General features: G+C 45.4%; 1 protein-coding gene across 6 annotated transcripts in view; it reads left to right on the forward strand.

Moving 5' to 3' along the window:
• The window catches only part of lrp1bb (low density lipoprotein receptor-related protein 1Bb), a 302617-nt gene that overhangs the window by 243531 nt on the left and 38354 nt on the right, over nt 1-20732 (forward strand). For all 6 annotated transcript variants that reach the window (XR_004165369.2, XM_031582278.2, XM_031582280.2 and 3 more), the window contains exons 51-65: nt 786-914; nt 2007-2129; nt 3715-3855; nt 4426-4613; nt 6416-6599; nt 6975-7060; nt 9715-9837; nt 12769-12950; nt 13722-13921; nt 14442-14630; nt 15245-15393; nt 15905-15998; nt 16899-17015; nt 17977-18096; nt 20223-20342. Coding sequence is in view for 5 of the 6 variants with exons in the window: in XM_031582278.2 (XP_031438138.1) it covers nt 786-914; nt 2007-2129; nt 3715-3855; nt 4426-4613; nt 6416-6599; nt 6975-7060; nt 9715-9837; nt 12769-12950; nt 13722-13921; nt 14442-14630; nt 15245-15393; nt 15905-15998; nt 16899-17015; nt 17977-18096; nt 20223-20342 (2145 nt within the window). In the remaining variant the exon portion in view is untranslated. The remainder of the gene's footprint in view (nt 1-785; nt 915-2006; nt 2130-3714; nt 3856-4425; nt 4614-6415; nt 6600-6974; nt 7061-9714; nt 9838-12768; nt 12951-13721; nt 13922-14441; nt 14631-15244; nt 15394-15904; nt 15999-16898; nt 17016-17976; nt 18097-20222; nt 20343-20732) is intronic.

Genomic DNA, 20732 nt, shown 5'->3' on the forward strand with positions numbered 1-20732 from the left:
TATGCAATCAGCCAATGCATTCAGTGTTTCCATATCTTATTAAAAAATATATCTGTTTGTAGGAAATGTGACAAGGCACACTAATATAAAATGGGACTTGGATCAAATACTAATACTGAAAATGAGTCAGCTCTGTTGAAGTAATTATGTTAGCTTTTTTCTCACAGGAAAAATACATATGGTTGCACAAACAAACACAAACAAACTGAAATTGCCTCAGAGTGTTGAATGGAGACTTTACCTCTTAGCCAGTGCAGCCCTCTGTGTTTACAGTGCTTCGGTTCATCAGGCCATCCTTAAAAATATGGTGCTTTGCCAACCATAACCCCGACCAACTCCATCAAATTGGGCCCAACCTAATTCTTTTTCACTTTGTTTGATCTGCCGACTGGCCAACTATAACTTTCTGTTGCGACTGAGTCAAATATTTGTGAGTAATATTTGACTTCTGTGCGGCCCTGAAACTGCTGCGTGGGGTTTGCAGTGATGGTTGCCGTGACGCATATTGATTAAACGCAACATGAGTGGTAAACAACAACAAGCGCCATTTTTAAAACTAGCAAAAATGTTTCTTTTCTTTTTTTACCAGAGGTTATGTGGTGAACACAACATGAAGACATTCCATATTACCGTTATTGACATTCAATGTAAAGCACAGTCAAGAGAACATCCTAAAGTGTATTTTGGGAAAATGATATTTCACATATATCATATGAGTATATTTTACATCAAGAGAGCATTTCCCTGATGTTTGGGTCACTCTAAACACACTCATTTCTGTGCAGGATCGGTGACATGTGCCCCCGGTCTGTTCAGCTGCCCGGGCTCCTACGCCTGCGTGCCCAAGCGCTGGCTCTGTGATGGAGAGAGGGATTGCCCCGATGGCAGCGATGAGCTGGCAGCGGCCGGCTGTGGTGAGTGTGGCACAAACTCCCTTCAGACTCCAGACAGTTTTGACCTCTGTGAAATACACAGCCCTCTACTGATCTGCAGCATTAGAAAAGTTTGTTGAAACATGGGGAATGTTTTTTGAAGCTCTGCTCAGATCTTCTTATTCCTGTTGAGAACAGACTGGAATACAGAATGTTGTTGTTGTTGTTGAGTGGGAAGTCTATTGTTGCTTACTGTTGCGATGGTCACCACTATAATATTGACTTTGCGATATTGTAGGTTTGAACTGATATATTTTCAGTGCGAGCTGTGGACGGTGGTGGTTTTGGATGTTGAAGTGCTTGTTATCACCCAGTGTTGGCTCAGATTATTGTTTGCAGATACAAAGATGAAGGAGCTCTTTTGAATTAAATTTTCAAAAATGAGCAGTTGCATACTTTCACAAAGCTGTGCCTGAAGAAAGTAAACAACAGATGGTCGGCATTCAAATAGGCACTCTTGGTATTGTAATAAACTTTTCCTGAGATTCTTTATATGTGCAAATCTCTGGAAAGTGCAGTGTAACAACCACTTCTAGTTGGGCATACATTACTGCAGACATCTATTTTCTAAAGAGTAAGTCTTGATATTTTTTTGCCCTCTGTCAGTGTTGGGACTTTTAAAATGAAAGAAATTAATAGCTATTGTAATTTTTCTAACCTTACAAATGTGTTTCCTGCAGAAGTCATTTTTTTATAAATGTGGACATGCACTCATAAACCAACATGGATATTCACAAAGTCAGCCCCATCCTATACTGAGATAGTGACATGCAAAATAAAAACCATATTGTACACAAATTTCCATAGTGGTACATTTAGTTAAATCTTTAGTACATTTAAAACAACGGCACAGCTCATTGTCAAGTGTGGACACAAAGACAGTCGCCCCACTAAGAAATACCCTGCTTGTACCACCAGAAGATGATATTAAACATGATATACAACATCACACACATCCCATGTCAAAATATCAACAAATGTCATACAGACAGAACTGTCTATTGTGGCTTGTGCTATTGTACTGGGTTCACTATGGTTCTGATTGTCCCTTGTGGGACACCTTCACCTCCTCAGCCCCTAACAACACCTGTGACGAGAACTCCTTCCGTTGCCAGAACAAAGCGTGCATCCCCAAGCGCTTCGTCTGCGACCATGACAACGACTGCGGCGATGGCTCTGACGAATCAGTGGAGTGTGGTGAGTGCCTACCTTCCTCTGCCTTCCTTCATCTTCCTCTCTCTGTTTTCTTTTTTCTTTTTCATCTGTTTTTCCTCTCTCTTCATGCCATACTCCCAGTCCCTCTCTCTCTTCTTCTCTTCCTCTCTCTCTCCCCTCCCCTCATCCTCTCCCCCTGCCCTTCCTTCATGCCTTATGACTGGCGAAGTGTGGAGTCGGCACTTCTGCCTTTTTTCCATGACAAAGGGGAGTAGTCATATTTCTCAGCCCACTGCACCTCACACTGGCTGGCTGGCTGGCTGTGTGGTGTGCTGCTGATACTCGCTCTGGTGCCTCTCGTGGATGTTTGGCCTCAGCAAGAAATTGTAAACTGTAACAAACTGCCAAATTGGAATTGGACGAAAAACTGCACCGTTTATAATAAGACTGAATAAGTTCCTCTCTGCGCCTTGATTACGGCAGTGTTTATGGAGTAATATTTTAATGATGCAAACACCAAACAATCCCACTTTGGTAAATTAGCGAAAGGACATGCTCAAGGCAATATTTTCTTTCAGTTAAGAGGGTGAAGCTCTTTATTGTGAAGTGGAGGCACTGTACAGCCTCTTGATGAGTAGGGAAGCCTTAGTGCCTCGCATGAATCACATCTTGATATTTGTCAAGTTATCCTTTCTTCATCGTGATCATTTGTTCTTTTCTAAGTGGGTTCTCACAGCAGTGGTTTATCTGTTTTCCTGTTGAGGGAGGATGTGACTTCACATGTCAGGCATCTCTCCTCAGCATCCCTCCTCAGCATCTTTCCTCAGCATCCCTCCTCAGCATCTTTCCTCAGCATCCCTCCTCAGCATCTCTCCTCAGCATCTCTCCTCAGTATCTCTCCTCAGCATCTCTCCTCAGTATCTCTCCTCAGCATCTCTCCTCAGCATCTCTCTTCAGCATCTCTCCTCAGCATCTCTCCTCAGCATCTCTCTTCAGCATCTCTCCTCAGCATCTCTCTTCAGCATCTCTCTTCAGCATCTCTCCTCAGCATCTCTCCTCAGCATCTCTCTTTACAGCTCACAGGGAGTCCAGCAAGCAGCAGGAGGTCTGGCTCCAGAACAGAATCAGCTCACTTTATTATTTCAGCAGATCTCTCTTTGGCTTTCCACCCTAGAGACTTGAGGCTCTCTTTGTTTGTGTGTGTGTTTGTGTGTGTGTGTGTGTGTGTGTGTGTGTGTGTATGTGTGTGTGTGTGTGTCTGTGTGTCTGTGTGTGTGTGTGTGTGTGTGTGTGTGTGTGTGTGTGTGTGTGTGTGTGTGTGCTTGCTGTGTATGTCTGTGGGTGGTGTGAGTGGGATTTTATAAAGCATTATTTTGAGTGTGCGTGTGTCCGTGTGTGTGTGTGTGTGTGTGTGTGTGCGCACGCATGTGTGTGTGTGTCAGACAGACAAAGAGAGCTTCAAACAGATGGTGGTGTTACAGTGGGCGAGTTCGAGTATGAGAGAGAGCCGCTGTCAGCCAAACATCCCTCACACCCCTCTGTGTCTCTTCTCTCTCCCTCTCTCTCTCTCTCTCTCTCTCTCTATCTCTCTCTCTCTCTCTCTCTTTCTCTCTCTCTCTGTCTGCAGTGTACCGCTCCTGTGGTCCGGAGGAGTTTCGCTGTGCTGACGGCCGCTGTCTCCTCAGCGCCCAGTGGGAGTGCGACGGCCTCTCCGACTGCCCCGACCACTCGGACGAGCTGCCCCGAAACCTCAAATGCCTGGCTGCCGGTAAGGACTCCAGTCCTCCTCCTGCTCCTCCTCCTCCTCCTCCTCCACCTCCTCCACCTCCTCCACCTCCTTAATCTCCATTTCTGCGTCTGCATGGGCATAAAGGAGAGACTGACATGAACACAGACATGTTGGGATTAACAAGGACATTAGAATGCATTAGAATGTAGAATGCAAAGCCACCTGACTCGGGGTGCATCCGGCCCTGCTCTGGCCCAGATAGGCCACAGCTGCCTTACTGAATGGTAAACAAACAAACAAACAAACAAACAAACAAAACAAACTGAAAACTGAGGTAACATGGGTGACCTGTGAACCCATTAACCTATAGGAAGGAAATGTTTTTGCTCTAGTGTTCCAAGCAAATGTTGAAAGAAAGTAAGCAAATATATTAGTCCAGTTTAATTAGTTTAATTGAAGCCTGTTGGCCCAGAATGAAACAACATGCCATTATTTCTCTCCGCTGGTGTGGGCGATTCTGAGATTTGTAGTGAAATTGTAGTAAAACTGCTTTAATATGCATCACTTTAACACTTAAAACCCTCTAATTGTTTAATTTTTCCCTCTCAGAGAGCCTGTGCAATGGCTCTTTCTTCATGTGCTCCAATGGCCGCTGCATCTCTGAGAGCAGCCTATGCGACCAGAAGGACGACTGCGGCGACCGCTCCGACGAGAAGAATTGCAACGTTAATGAGTGCCTGAACCGCCGCATTAGTGGCTGCACACAGGACTGCCAGGACCTCCCCGTCGGGTACAAGGTCAGTGAGGTCATTCGCACCCTTTAGTTATGGTTCATATTATAGTCAGCTGTTCACTCACCCCATTGCTCTAGAGGTCAGGGTGTTAGATTGCCATGGTATGTTATGACTTACATTAGTGGGGCCTGTGTGAATGGAAAATTAAATGTGTGTGTGTGTGTGGGGGGGGGGGGGTAGTGCATGTGTGTGTGTGTGTAGGTGTGAGTGTGTGTGTGTGTGTGTGTGTGTGTGTGTGTGTGTGTGTGTGTGTGTGTGTGTGTGTGTGGATGGGGGGAATTGAGATCACTGTGCCTCCATTAGCACAGGTAGCAGTGTTAATGGAAATGGACCCCCAACAGTTCTTGTATGCACTGAATAGGAAGCCAGTCCATGACCATGTACTGAGGTAGGCTGATGTTAGCTTTCACTCTCTTGAAATGAGTCTCATACTGACTCCTTGAATTGTCTTCACTTGAAAGACGGAATTTTAAAATGTCCAAATGGATTTCACTACTTTTCTTTTTTCGAAAGTGTTGAATTAATGATAACAACAGGCTGGTGACCTGGGCGGCCATTAGTGACTTTTGACACACAAATGTAGAAAAAAAAATTAATTACAATTTTAAGGGACGCGGTAAAAGGAAGAAAAGCTGACCTTCAGATAATTGCCTCCTTTCTGTTGGACAGTGACCTAACATTATGCATAGAGCATGACGAAACGCAATCATTTTTACCCATTACTCTTGCATCTTTTATTCATGTTTTCATTTCCCTCTCTTGTCCCTAAAATAATGTTATTGTAAAAAATCAGTCTTAAGTTATTTGTATTTAACCCGACGGAGAGAGAGAAAGACTGATAGACTGACGGAGTGACTGACTGACTGACTGACAGAGTAAGTGGCATCCTGGAGTGTGTGTTTACACAAGACGAAAGCTGTCAGGATTTACCTCAGTGACGTGCCACTGTGGCATCCGTTAACACTGAACCGAACCCCACACAAACACACACACACACACACACACACACACACACTCTCCAGGGCACGAGTCCTTCAGAGATGGACAGTTCTGCTGAGTAACTGCAGGCTCGGCTGACACGACCGGGCAGGCCTGGTCCGGTGCCAAGACACGGGCGTCGCGCTGAATTGACCCACGGCTGTCAGCGTGTCAGAGCCCTGCCACCAGCCATCGGTCAGGGGCAAAATTCTGTCAGATGTCCCCACCTCCACCCCCCATCACCCATTCCTCTCTGCATCAGTAAGGTGCCCGAAAGAACAGAGAGGCTTGTCTGGGGGAGGGATGGGTGTCAGGCCGGCTAAAGGCACTTTAGACCCCTAAAGACCACTGTGCTGGGCAGAGTAAAATGGAGGGATCAGCACGGAGCCCTGAAGGTTAGATTGTGTGGATGAGAACGGGCCCTCGGCCAAAGCCGAGACAGCGAAGGTAAAAAAAAAGAAAGAAAGAAAAAAAAGAAAGAAAGAAAGAAAAACTCTTGGGTGAGTCAGCACAGTGAGATGGAAGAGGGATGGTGACCTTCAGACGTGAGGAGGGTCCCTTGGGCCTTTTAGCGACCGCCACTTTGTTTTGTTGTTGTTGTTGTTGTTTATCTTTTTTTTTCATGTATTAGATTTAGAGCCGAGCTTTTGAGATGCGAAAGGAAAACGCTAAAACATTCTCTCTACCTCGACCATTTGACATGGTAATGACGGACCAGGGTTCGTCCGGCGCTGGATTGGTTCGGAGGCCATTTCCCAGCCTCTACCGGGGTGACCATGTTGATTGGCACCCGGTAACACGTACCTGTGTTTGTGTCTGTTTCACAGTGCAAGTGCTGGCCCGGTTTTCGTCTGAAGAATGACGGGAAGACCTGCGTAGACGTCGACGAGTGCACCTCGACGCTACCCTGCAGCCAGACCTGCATCAACACGTTCGGCTCCTACAAGTGCCTGTGTGTGGACGGATACGAGGCCAGCAAAAACAACCCCAACAGCTGCAAGGCCGTCTCAGGTAACCCCCTCGGAAACCAACTACCCATCTTAAGACTGAGGCCCCTCGTGAAAAGACTGTTTGTGTTTCTTTGATCACTCAAAAAGTGGACAGGATACTAGTGTGGATGTTGAATGTTTTGACTGGGGAGAGAGAGTTCATGGAGAAGGTACTGATGACTTTTTCAATGATAGTCGTCTAAGAATCTAAAGGAAAATAGCGCATTGACGTGAGAAAAACTTTTCCTCTTTCAAAATGGAAGTCACACCGAGAGCCAGGGATGAACCACAGATCACCACCTAGCCATTAATTCCTTCCGTTTTTTTCTTTGATGATGGAAGGGTTGCATCAAAGGATGAACAAAATGAAATTTCCCTCTGTCTGTCTCTCCTTCAGCCGAGGAGCCTTTTCTGATCCTCGCCGATCATCATGAAATCAGGAAGTTGAGTATTGATGGGTCCAACTACACGCTGCTCAAACAGGTAACACAAAATCGCACCAAGAAACAAGAAAGCACCCTGTGTGTCTAAGTACGATGTCCATTATGTATGATGTTTTGAATAATGCATGCGCTCAATCTGTATCAAGGGAGCACCTTGTCTCAACAGCCTTCCACCAAACAAGAGCCGCATTCATCATTGTCTTTTTTAAAGTAATTTTTTCTTCTTCTTTACTTTAATTTTTCCTCCGTAATGCCCCCTCTTTCTCTCGTTCACTGCTGGCTGTAAATGCTCTGCCTCTATTGTAAAAGCCGGGGCCTCTGGTTTTTGTACGGCTCTAAATCAGAGGTAATGAATGAGTCAGCGAGAAGACCATGAAATAGGGGGGAGCAGGCACACTGAATCCCTAATGGAGTAACAATTAGGAGGGCGCGCGGTAAAGTGACGTGGCCGCGATAACAACACTCCGTCGCTCGCTGCCCGTGTCCTTTGGAAAACACTAATTGAAGCTATTAAGTGTGGTGCCCCGCTCTGCATATAATCCCGGCGACAGCCATGAAAGTGCATTGTGTTTCATCATCGCCTGGATACAGAAACACAACCTGACTTCCCTACAGTGGAGCTGAGATAATGGCTTTATACTGGGAATGGCATGATTCTTTTCATTCACGTGGTTTAACTTTAAGCCGTTAGTGATTATCTGGGTTTAAACACAGGATTATCAAGGTTAAAAAAAAAAAAGTCTTGAGGTGTTCAAATATTAAATACGTTCATGATGTTTTGTGAATAGATTCAGACACTTTTAAAGTTTGATGGTTACTGCTAGTTACATGGTCACTGCCGTTAGATTTTCAATAGAAAATGCACCTCTTTACCAAATCTGTAGAGCTAATTACTTGACATTACACAAGAACAAATTTATTAAATTCTATTGAAACATTAATGCCACATTAGTATCCATATACTGTGCTGATTGGAAAAAGAAATGTATTAACGAGGAATAATTTGGAATATGATATATAATTCTGAAATTTCAGATGCATAAAAATTCATAGCACGATTCATGAATAGTGTAATACAACTTATCCTCAGGGCAACCTTTTAGGGCCTTACTGCACAATCACTCCAGCTATGGAATGACCTCATTAGACATCATTCACCTCAATCACCATTAGACCCAGTGATGGCCCTCCGGGGAGAGGTGCGGTTGAGCCGAGTCCCAGGTGTCCTGTTAGCATTTAGCCGCCGCCGCCGCCGCCGCTGTTGACCCTGGACCGGGATATTGGTCCATCACGCGTCCAGAGCGTCTCCATCCATAATTAAATCAATGTAAATACGACAAGATCCAATGGCCGCTCATGACTAATGGCCTTCATTCTTCGCGGGGCCTTGTGGTCGCCCTGCGAGGATTAATCATTCCGTAATATCACTCGCTGTACCACATGGGGTTGTAATTCAGCAGCGAGTTAGCAAGACTGATGTTGCCCCGCGGAGATCTGTAATTTTTTTTCTTCTATGTGGTGTTAAAAAAGTAATTGTTTGTCCTGGGGGTCCAGACGATAAATCAGGTTAAAATTGAGCAAGAGGCCCCGGCGGAACACGCGTGTAAAAGTCTTCCGCTCTCAGCCGCCGTCTCTCGCCGGGATATTGACAGCGAACGAGTGTCAGGTTTGGCCTCGCTTGTCGTCTTCTCCCCGCCTCCCCGTCCCTCCTGTGCGAGAGCTCTCTCTGCTCCGGCACCTTGGGGCGAGGCGAGGTTTCCGAGGTTCCGCGGTGCGCTGATTGGGTGAGGCACCTCGGCGGGCGCTGAGTGGCAGGCGGCGCCCCGGCGGGAGCATGACAGGAACGGATGCGCCCCGGACTCACGGGCGGCTTTGATGGCCAAACCCCTGAAGGCACTGCGCCTAGCAGGGGGCTGAACGCCGCACCACAGGCATCCGTCTCATGAAGCCATGTGCTCGGGGAAAAAATCAATATGATCACAAAGACATCACAGGGACTGTGTACCTCTGTCTCTCTCTCTATCCCTCTCTCTCTATATCTCTCTCTATCTCTCTATCTATCTCTTTTTCTCCCTCTCTCTATCTCTTTCTCTGTCTATCTATCTATCTCTGTCTCTATCTCTCTATCTCTCTCTTTACCTATCTCTCTATATATCTCTTTCTCTCTCTCTCTCTCTCTCTCTCTCTCTCTCTATCTTTCTCTCTATCTCGCTCTCCATCTATCTCTCTCTCTCTCTCTCTCTTTTCTCTCTCTCTCCACCATTCCATCTCTGCCAGATCAGATGTGCGCGGATCTAAACTGGCTAATGACGTCCTCCAGCTAATTGAGCATAATGAAACTGTGGAAGATTGCACCCGTGCTTGTAAGTGCCACAGACAATGGGCCCGCAGCAATGGGCCCATTGCCACTCGTTGTAATCATGGCAGGCATGGTTGGTTTGATTGCTCTGGAGAGATCTTTCGACATACTGTAAACGGGGGCAGAGCAGGCTTCGGGAGCTTTGGGGGTTTGATGATGTTCTTCTCTCTCTCTCCCCCTCTCTCTCGCTCTCTCTCTCTTTTTCTCTCTCTCTCTTTCTCTCTCACTCTCTCTCTTTTTCTCTCTCTCTCTTTCTCTCTCTCTCTTTTTCTCTCTCTCTCTCTCTCTGTGTGATGTCTCCTCTCCTCTGATGGCTGTTCCTTCTCCATTCTCAGGGCCTCAACAACATCATCAGTCTAGATTTTGACTACAGGAAGGAGTTTGTCTACTGGATCGACTCCACCAGACCCAGCGGGCGCAAGATCAACAGGATGCGTCTCAACGGCAGCGACCTTAAGGTACACAAAGTATGGTCTCTCTCGCTCACAAAAGTAGATGATCCACAAGCTGATCTTACTTGGTCCCAAAGACTATTATTAAAATAGTCTGGTGTTCAATAGTCTCTATATGCTAGAAAGCACACATTCTCAAAGGGAATGTTATTGTTAAGGCCAGACTGAATGTGACCTTCCAATGTCAGTCTGTTAAATTTTAGTCCACAGAGTGGTTTTTGAGTTTGTAAAGGTCTTTTCAGCCAAATGAAAAACTCCTCTTTCACAATCAGTACACGCAGTGCCTTGCCACCAAGAGTTTAACGTTTTTTTTTTACAAACTCAAGGTCACTGAAATAAAAATCAGCCAGCATTGTAATTCCCATGGTTGTGATTCATTCTGCGTGCGCTGTAGTTACAGCCCAATAAAGGACAGTCACAGGAAATTTGCTGAGGAGTAATAATATCACATTTTTTTTTAGAGAGGTGTTGCCTCCGTCCCAAGAAAAAGATCTACTCAGCCATTTACATTCCAGTGTGTGTGTGTGTGTGTGTGTGTGTGTGTGTGTGTGTGTGCACATGCATGCTGCAGCTGGTCCCCTCACCACCAAGCAGAAAGAAAGACTATCCATGTTCACTTACTTGCTCTTATCCTTTCCAAATACATACCCGGAAGTACTCAACATTACCAGTACATGCACAAGCATGACCACGCAAGCACGAGAGTAGTCAGAATACAGTCAACGTCACCTAATCATACCCCTGTTGCAACTATGGTCAGTACGGTACAGCTGCCCAGCACTGGCCAGTCACGTGACTCGGCTTGGCTTGGCTCGGCTCGGCGACCAGCCCTTTAACTGTAGCGCACCTGCTGCGCGGGGCCCTCTTCATGTCTTTAGTCAGTCAACGTCACCTAATCATACCCCTGTTGCAACTATGGTCAGTACGGTACAGCTGCCCAGCACTGGCCAGTCACGTGACTCGGCTTGGCGTGACTTGGCTCGGCTCGGCGACCAGCCCTGTAACTGCAGCGCACCTGCTGCGCCGGGCCCCTCTTCATGTCATTAGGCCCGGAGTACGGCGCAGGGGCTGAAAGCCTCATTTAGCTTGATTACACTCTGAGCGGCCCCGCGGATCCATTATCGCCACACAGAAAGTGCTTCGGGGAGGAGGGCGAAGTAATCTGATTTTCTTACCCTTTTACTTTTCGCGCTGGGAGTAGGGGAGTGGGGACTGGGGAGGGAGTGAAGTCGACTATTAATAAAACAATGAAGCGGGGAAACAGTTGTAATAAAGACAGAGCTGAAAGATTTGCCGCAATTCTTTTTTTTTTTTTTTTTTTTCTCTAGCGAGGAGTGTCTGTAGTTTTGGTTGTTCAAGGGTGAAATAGAACATAATTGGTAAACATCAACACAAGATGGGTAATCCTGCTTGTCACACTGTGATGCTACATGACTTACTCATTAACACTCTGCTTGAATGGCTAATGATTATGTACTGAACACCATGGCCATCCTTTCAACTCTCCATAATAAACTATCGCCTTGAGCAAGCCTTTAGGGACTGCGTTAGCTTGTGTTCCCCTGGACCGTTCGGCCTGTCATCACAGAGACCTTGGCTGGATGTTTTTCATTCTGGAAAACTATAAGTTGCTGATGACACACCAGGAAGTACTCAGCAGTCTGTAGAAGTCTAACTCGCCTCAGGCAATGCTTTTGGCGTGGATCATAATAGGAAACTATAGAATGAAGACTTTTTTTGTATTTTGATTATTATACATTGTTACATGTCTTATAGCAAGCTTTTAAATCTTAAAACGTTATGTTTTTAACCTGCGGTGAGGTTGTGTTCACTCAGTACACTTAGAAGTTATGATGTTTTGGTTTTTTTTGGTCTGTCTTTTTCGCTTTGACAATAGACAATTAGTCAGTAGTTTCCCAGGGCTTTGTATGCCATTTGAATACTTTCCAATTCTGATGAAAGCCATATCGTGAAACCTCAATTTACTGTAATCCTTCCATTTGAGTGAAACATTTTTCTTATTTTTTTTCCTCAATGGGCTGTGAGCTTGAGAGCTACTGCTGATTGACTCTGATATGCTTTTGGATTTATCAAGTCTTTTACATGTTGATGTATTCAAATGTTGACATTTTAAATGAGTTAACCTTCATTTCCGCAGAAGGCAATCCTTCGAATCAATGCATGGAGAGAGCACCAGAATACCCGAGCCTCCTCCCTACCCTACTCAGAATGTTAATCAAGGCCTTCTTGCTTCGGGGGGGGGGGCTGGTTTGTCTGATTCTGATTGGGAGAGTGTCCCTTGATCTGTGACATTTTAGAGGGATTTCAGAAGTTGAGCTTAGTTTAAAATGCCCATGGAGAATGAGCTGTAGCTCTGAGCTGGCACGCGATACCGTACCGACTAAATTAAACCTTGGTAGGGAAGACCTTAAAAGACTTGGAGTTCCTTGAGGAGTCGGTGTGTGACTGTTGTGTTGCACATTTGTACGTAACTTTATTGCATTTTTTTCTGTTGTATAACGATATTGAGGGAAGCGTACTCTGTGTGCCAGCTGGCTTGTTTGGTTTGCCAGATAAGGGTCTTGCTAAGTCAAAAACAAAGTCAGTTCAGAAGAGAATAGCTGTGCTTTATGTTGCATTATTGCCGTTAAGAGACCAGGTTATGTGCACCTCTCTTGGCAGTGAATCTCTGGGTAACTGACTTTGTTTTCGTGTGCTTGGCTAATAGTCTGTCTGCTCCTAACTCCACCACCTCATTAAAGCATATTTTTTTCCTATCTGCGTCCAACAGCCATCTAGCGGTATACAGGCTAGCGCTAAGTTAAGTGCTTTGGGTGAATCTAATTGGATAGATACTGTACACACTGGCCAGTTGCCAGCTGATGAAAGTCCCAAGGTGTACACTGCAGTTATAAACATTCCCAATTATCTGGGCAGATTGTTCACAGAACGGCCGTTCCCAGCTCACTGGCGGTGGACTGGATCGGGAAGAACCTCTACTGGTGTGACGTCGAGAGGAAAACCCTGGAGGTCTCCAAATCCAACGGCCTCTACCCGACTGTCCTGGTCAGCTCAGGGTTGAAGAACCCCACTGATATCGCCCTTGATTCACAGATTGGGTATGATCTTTGGGTTGTTGTTTTGGTTTATGTTAGTGGAACATTAATGGCCAAGAAAAAAACACGCCAATATGCTTGATATTAATGAAATGATTGAAATTAAATGGTGCATCCAGCAAGGAATCCAGTCTACCTTGGATTTCATTCTGGTGTTTCCTGTTTACTTTGAAAATGACTTTGCAGACTTGATAAAATTACTCTAAAATAAACAAATAAGTAATAAACTTGAAACCAATAATGTATATGCTCAACAGAAGGTTAACTGAATTGAAATTGTACGTCAGTACAGCAATTTAAAATATCAGCTATGGACAAAATTCCAAGGTGGCAGAGAAGCATATTCTATTTTGTGAGTTTCAAGCCACTGTAGCGTGAACAATCAATGACTCCAGTCACTCGCAAGATTATGATTCTGTGAGAAGTCCGTAGTGATGCAACTGCCTCTTGGTTACCAGAATAGACTGAAGATTTCTGTCTACAGAATAACCAGCCAGTGGTGCTGATGCTGAGGGTGACTGCTAGATGCCTCCAGACCTGCCAATTCATGTCCACTTTTGCACTTATCGATTTCCATTTGTGAAACTTGTTGCTCTTCCTGCCTTCTGTGCCAGTGTTAGATGGTGTGAGGTTTCTTTTTTAATCTTCCTCTCTCTCTCTCTCCCTCTCTCTCTGTCTCTCTCTCTGTCCCTCTCTCTCTCTCTCTCTCTCTCTCTCTCTCTCTCTCTCTCTCTCTCTGTCTCTGTCCTTGTCTTTATACACCATTGTCGACAGGTATGTGTTCTGGATCGACTGTTGTGAAAACTCACACATCGGTCGAGTGGGCACGGATGGCAGTGGACAGGTGGTCATCGTTGACAAAGAGATCTATAGCCCCACTGCCTTGGCCATCGACTACACCAACAAGCGGCTATACTGGGCGGATGACAGCCACATTCTATTTGCAAACATGGACGGAACACACAGGCAGAAGGGTAAGAATAATGTATTTTTTTTGAGAATTCATGACAGTTTGGCTGCCATGGTTCCTTTGCAATGCAATAGGGAGTTGGCTTGTAACATAAGTGTTTTGTTGTTTTGGGAAGTTTGCATTCTATTCATATCAGACTCAAAATGTTTTGTATTTAACTGTCATTGTTATTAATCAGCGGGTCACATATATATATATATATATATATATATATAGAGAGAGAGAGAGAGAGAGAGAGAGAGAGAGAGAGAGAGAGAGAGAGAGAGAGAGAGAGAGAGAGAAAGAGAGAGAAAGAGAGAGAGAAAGAAAGAGAGAGCATCGGTAGGTAGGCAGGTAGGCAGAAAGATTCAATTCAATTCAATTCAATTCAATTCAATTTTATTTATATAGCACCAAAACAATAAAATTGTCTCAAGGCGCTTTACAGAGCCCAGGGCTTGTAGACATGTAGATATAGATTCTGCAACCTGGCCGTTACTCACACAGCTGACACATGTGTTTTGGGCTCTCGCTCGTCTCCCCAGTGCCCCATGACCACATCCAGAGCGTGATGGGCCTGACCCTGTTTGAGGACTTCATCTACTGGACGGATGGGAAGTCCAAGTCCCTGCGGCGGGCCCACAAGACCACAGGGGAAAACGGCATAGAGCTGCTCAACTCTTGGCAGGCCATCGAGTCCATAACCGTGTACCACCCTTTGCGGCAGCCTGAAGGTAACTGCACATTTACATTAAACAGTATGTGTCAGCACCAGGTGTAGTCTGATTTAATCTACACAGAAATGCTCTGAGGGTAACAAACTTGCAGAGGTGGCTGTCTGTCTGCTGTTATGTTTTATTAAAAATCCTTACATTAAAAATATAGTCTCTAGATCTAAATTATCTTGGATAATTGTCTAGTGAAGCTAAAATATGCTACTCCCTCTAATAAAGGTAGCACTAGCCTCAGTGTGTAACCTTAGCGATGAACCTTACTCTGGGTCTGAACCCCTCACGGTTTCTGATTGGCTAAAGTTCGAGGCTCACTGTGAAGGTTCTGATCGGGAGTATCACACTGATGCCGCTCAACAAGAATGGCAATCAGAATTCTTTGGAGATATACAGTATAACGAACTGTAAAGGCATGAATATAACAAACGATATTCAGTACCTCAGCCGACACCACAGCTGACACCCATAAGAATGAGCTCACAATATCCTGGCATTAGTGCCGTGGTGGTACTGTTACGATTAAGACCTGTCGCCATATTATTTGATGTCTGTCTTACGCGTCTTATGTCGCCTCATTTACTTGATGATGTGGATGTTTTCTCTCTCCCTGCCCACAGTTCCCAAGCATCAGTGCCAAGTGGCTAACGGAGGGTGCAGCCATTTGTGTCTGCTGTCTCCAGGTGGTTCGCACAGGTGTGCCTGTCCCACTAATTTCTACCTGGCGGCCGACAACAAAACCTGCCTGTCCAACTGCACCGCCAGCCAGGTAAGAGGTGGACACTGGCTCGAACACACTCCTCTGTTTTTTCTGTGTCACTTTGGCTTTTCTGTGTGTGTGTGTGTGTGAGAGAGAGAGAGTGAGTGAGAGAGAGGGAGAGGGAAGAAGAGAGTGTGTGTGCCTCTGACAGAAGATGTATGAGTTTTGTTCTATTCTATCAGTAAATTGCTTGTCGACATGACAACCACCCTTTCACTGCAGAGCTTTTGTCACCTTATGTAACCTCAGTTCTAAATAAGTAAGGCTAAAACCCGACTGCATCAAAGCAGCAATTATGCTGCATTATGTTTTTGTACACAATTTTTTTATTTTTTGAGGATTGTTTAAAAAAAAACACAGAAGTTTCGTTTTTTTCTTCCTGTGTTTCTATAACAGTAGGGTATAGTGCATATGTATATGTGTATCAGTGCGATATGTGAAACAATATATGAAAAGGGAATATGTTCATATACCATCACGCACATATGGGAATCTCACATGAAGATGAATCTGTCCATAGTTTCGATGTGGAACAGATGAGTGTATTCCTTTCTGGTGGAAGTGTGACACGGTGGACGACTGCGGGGACGGGTCTGATGAGCCAGCCGACTGCCGTGAGTACCTCTCCCACACCTTCACCGGTCCCTGTCGGTAGACGATGGGTTGTGACCAGACGATGGGTGGTAACAGGAAGTAATTCTGGTCTCTGATATGACAAAATAAAGGTCCTGGTATTAGCTTAGTATTAGCCAATCAAACGTATCGTGTTATCCGTTTCGGTCAGGTGACTGGTCTTAACCAATCATTACTTAGAACTCTGGTTACCACCCATCATCTACAAACAGTCCCTTCACTTGTACTGCATGTGTCTGGCTCTGAGAAGTTAGAGAAGTTCTAATACAGAGGTAATGCCCACTGCTAGAGATGCCGATACATTAGATAAATTCTAATACAGAGGTAATGCCTACAGCTACAGATGCCGATACATTAGAGAAGTTCTAATACAGAGGTAATGCCCACTGCTAGAGATGCCGATACATTAGAGAAGTTCTAATACAGAGGTAATGCCCACTGCTAGAGATGCATATACATTAGATAAGTTCTAATACAGAGGTAATGCCTACAGCTACAGATGCCGATACATTTGAGGATGTCTCATTGTGCTTCATATTTCTGAAGAGGAGAGAAGTTTATTGGAGAAGTTTTATTCAACAGCATTTGTAGAAACCTCATTAGTGCATACACCCAAGAAGATAAAACATCGAATATGCTTTTAATCCCAGTTGACATACCTGGGTCTCGGGTTGCTCTATGAATCATAGAGCTCTGCAGCTACACTGAATGGAAAATGAAAGGCTTTCTTTGATGATAGTTATTAAGTGAAGCTGGGGGTATTCAGTAAAGGGCAAGTCGCTGAAATCTCACACTTTAAATAGCTGGTGGCCTTGTGTGTGGGATTTGCTGGGGACATCTTGAGAGTTGGGTGTTGATTTGTTGAGGTGTTATTTGTGCAGCGGAGTTTAAATGCCAGCCGGGACGCTTCCAGTGTGGCACGGGCCTCTGTGCCCTCCCGCCCTTCATCTGCGACGGCGAGAATGACTGCGGGGACAATTCTGACGAGGCCAACTGCGGTGAGGAGACGTGTGTGATTGTGATCAAAATCATCTCCAATGCTGGACACGAACAGACGGACGGATGTCTCTCTCTCTTTCTTTCATGTCTTTAAGTTTCCCTCTTGCTCTCTCTCTCTGTCGCTCTGTCGCTCACTGTCTGTCTTTCTTTCATGTCTTTAAGTTTCCCTCTCTCTCTCTCTCTCTCTCTCTCTCTCTCTCTCTCTCTCTCTCTCTCTCTGTAACATCTCGTCTGCTCAACACATTTCCTATCATTCATTTATCCTCCCTTTTTCTTCTCTGTCTCTCTCTCTCTCTCTCTCTCTGACTCTCTCTTTTCCACGTATCAAATATCCCACACAGATGAGCAATTGCAGCTAACAAGTCGTTTTTAGGGTTGTTTTCTTCAAATGCTCGATAATTCATAACTGTTAGCGTGGCCACACGCCCTGCGATCGATAACCGCTTTAGGAACATCAGAAAAGATTACGGCCCGTTCTGTCATCCAACAACGCCGACCATGATGTACTGGAGTCAACACAGATTTCCTCTCTCATAGTGATTAATGCTGCTGCAGGCCAATAATGCCAATAATAAACCCATTTAGACCTTGACCTCATGTCTTAGAGGAGCATGTCTCAATGTGTCAGGTCTCTAATATAGGTATCTGTATGAAACTCTGTATAATGATTTATATATATATACTGTATATAAATATATATATACTGTATATATATATGAATAGATAGATAGATAGATAGATAGATAGATAGATAGATAGATAGATACATAGATATTAATGGATGCAGAGAATGACAAGCTGGCACTTGAGGATCAATGACACATCATCGATCAATCATCATTGCAGATGGCAGTCTTAAGATGGTAGAGTTTCTCGTTGTAGTTTTGCTGCGGTGGATATGTGTGGTTCGAAATGATGATAATATGTTTAAAAGTTCTGTTCTCTCTCTGGGTGTTTCAGATACGTACCTCTGTCTGTCAGGGCAGTTTAAATGCACTCGGAAGCAGAAGTGCATCCCGCTCAACCTGCGCTGCAACGGCCAGGATGACTGCGGAGACGGCGAGGACGAGACCGACTGTCGTAAGGACACATTTCCTTCTGACGTCCCTGTCTCTCTCTCTCTCTCTCTCTCTCTCTCTCTCCCTATCCCTCTCTCTCTCTCTCTCTCTCTCTCTCTCTCCCTATCCCTCTCTATCTCCTGTTCTGTACTTACAGTTAAACACAGGGAGGGTGCAAAAAGGGACTCGTTTCATGAAGGTGGCAGGTGTTGTGACAGCACGTTCGAGAACAGAGCACTTTCTTGGTCTCTGTCTGTCTCTCCATCTCTCTTCTTTCCCACTACTCTCTGTCCCTCCCTCCCTCCCTCTCTTTTTTGCTCCTTTTCTCTCAGTGCATGTCCTCCAGCGAATTTTAATAACACTGACTGACAGTTCTCCCCCCCTTTCTCTCTCTCTGAGTGCGACTCCAACTTGAGTGGCAGTTGAAATCATTTCACAACAAGCTGATTGGGTATTCTGAAACAGCGCGTCGGCCATTTCCTCTGAGAACAGAAGCATTATGTGCCACTGAGGAAGAAGAGAGGAAAGGGAAGGAGGAGACGAGTCAAGGCGAGGTGTCGGGAGGAGTAGGAGAGGGGAGGGGAATCTCTCTCTCTCTCTCTCTCTCTCTCTCCCTCTCTCTCCCTCTCTCTCTCTCTCCCTCACTGTGACTTAACATCTCTGACAGAAGGAAGCCTTTTGGTTGTTGGCATCTGGGATCCAGAGCGCTCGTTCTCAGCTAGAGGAGCCCGTAGGAGAAGGTTTTTAGTTTGGTGCTGTAGTTGTTCTGCCGAGATGCGGCCCTGGTGTGGCTCTCCAGGACGAGATCTGAATGATTCGCAGTGATGGAGCTGCGCAGGATGGATGGGGGATTAATTGAAGCAAAGGGTGATCCAGGGGCATTGAAAACGTGAACTTTTCAAAACAAAAAAGTCTAGTCTCAGTGGTTGAACGTTTTTTTTGCGTTTTGGCAGAGATGGTGCCATCCTTGACCCATTTTTTTTTGGCTCTCTGCAGCTCAATAATTCAAGTGTGGGTTTTTCCCGAAGCGTTAAACTCTTGGACTCTCTGTGAAAGCTGTTAGCTCGGAGCCAGAGGAGTGCAGTGTGTCCTATCAGGGAGCAGGACGTGTGACGTAGAGTGGAGGAGGCCTACAGCATGAACACACTATTAAGGCGAGAGTGTGAATGAGCTTAGTGTACTCCCTTTATGTATGCTTTAGAGGATTAGTACTAGGAAAGGATGTAGTATGAAGGAATCCATGGCAGCAGGTGAAGAAAAGTGAAGAAAAAAAGAGTTTATTACATTGTGTAGAGGGAGTCAGTCCAACAAGTCAATTCCCTTTTAAGTTCTCAGATATTTGGACAGGATGATGCAAGGAAAGTGTGCGTGCCCATCATGCATAGACAGGAGAGATAGTAGAGAGAAATAGTATGCTCATCCAACCCAAGGAAGGTGTGCGTGCCCATCATGTATAGACAGAAGAGATAGTAGAGTGGGGTAATATGCTCATCCAACCCTAGGAAAGTGTGCGTGCCCATGATGCATAGACAGGAGAGATAGTAGAGTGGGGTAATATGCTCATCCAACCCTAGGAAAGTGTGCGTGCCCATCATGCATAGACAGGAGAGATAGTAGAGAGAAATAGTATGCTCATCCAACCCTAGGAAAGTGTGCGTGCCCATCATGTATAGGCAGAAGAGATAGTAGAGAGAAATAGTATGCTCATCCAACCCAAGGAAAGTGTGCGTGCCCATCATGCATAGGCAGAAGAGATAGTAGAGAGAAATAGTATGCTCATCCAACCCAAGGAAAGTGTGCGTGCCCATGATGCATAGACAGGAGAGATAGTAGAGTGGGGTAATATGCTCATCCAACCCAAGTTGGGCTCCGGTGTGTGAAGAAGGTAAACATGAGGCAGGAACACACTGGAGTTAATGCCTCTAAGGAAAAATGAATAAATAAACGTTATTGATGCAATATTTCAAGCCTCAGGGTCTCCATCACAAAATATAGCATTCATTTTTAAGATATAATGACATTCCTCCTAGTTCCTGTGTCCGTATTGTCTGAATCTGTGTGTGTGTCCGTGCGTGCATGCGTGCATGCGTGCATGCGTGCGTGTGTGTTCACCTCTTCATCGCGCTCCCCTGTCTTCTTCCCCTGCAGCGGAGAGCACGTGCTCCCCGGACCAGTTCCAGTGCAAGACCACAATGCACTGCATCTCGAAGTTGTGGGTGTGCGACGAGGACCCGGACTGCGCCGACGGCTCGGACGAAGCCAACTGCGGTGAGTGTGGGAGTGACCGGGTGAGTGAGTGTGTGAGTGTGAGTGTTTGTGTGTGAGTGAGTGAGTGAGTGAGGGAGTGTGTGTGTGAGTGAGCCACTGGGCTGGGCACCAATCAGACAGCCAGTCCTCCATGGACTCTACCTCAGATAAGGGGCATTTTCAAGCAGCGCACATCTCCTTTTTCATCATCGTCTTTCTCTCCCTTCCTCTCTCTCCCTTCTTTTTACGATGAAGTTACTCGTGACGAGCCTAGTTCTGCCAAAACATTACTCATTCTTTCTTTCTTTCTTTCTTTCTTTCTTTCTTTCTCTCTCAGTCTTTCTACCTCCTTCCCTTTATCCCTCTTTCCTCAGGTCTGTCTTACTCTGGTACCCCCCCCCACACACACAC

Source organism: Clupea harengus, chromosome 2, assembly GCF_900700415.2.
Source record: "Clupea harengus chromosome 2, Ch_v2.0.2, whole genome shotgun sequence".
In the NCBI taxonomy this organism is placed as follows: Eukaryota; Metazoa; Chordata; class Actinopteri; order Clupeiformes; family Clupeidae; genus Clupea; species Clupea harengus.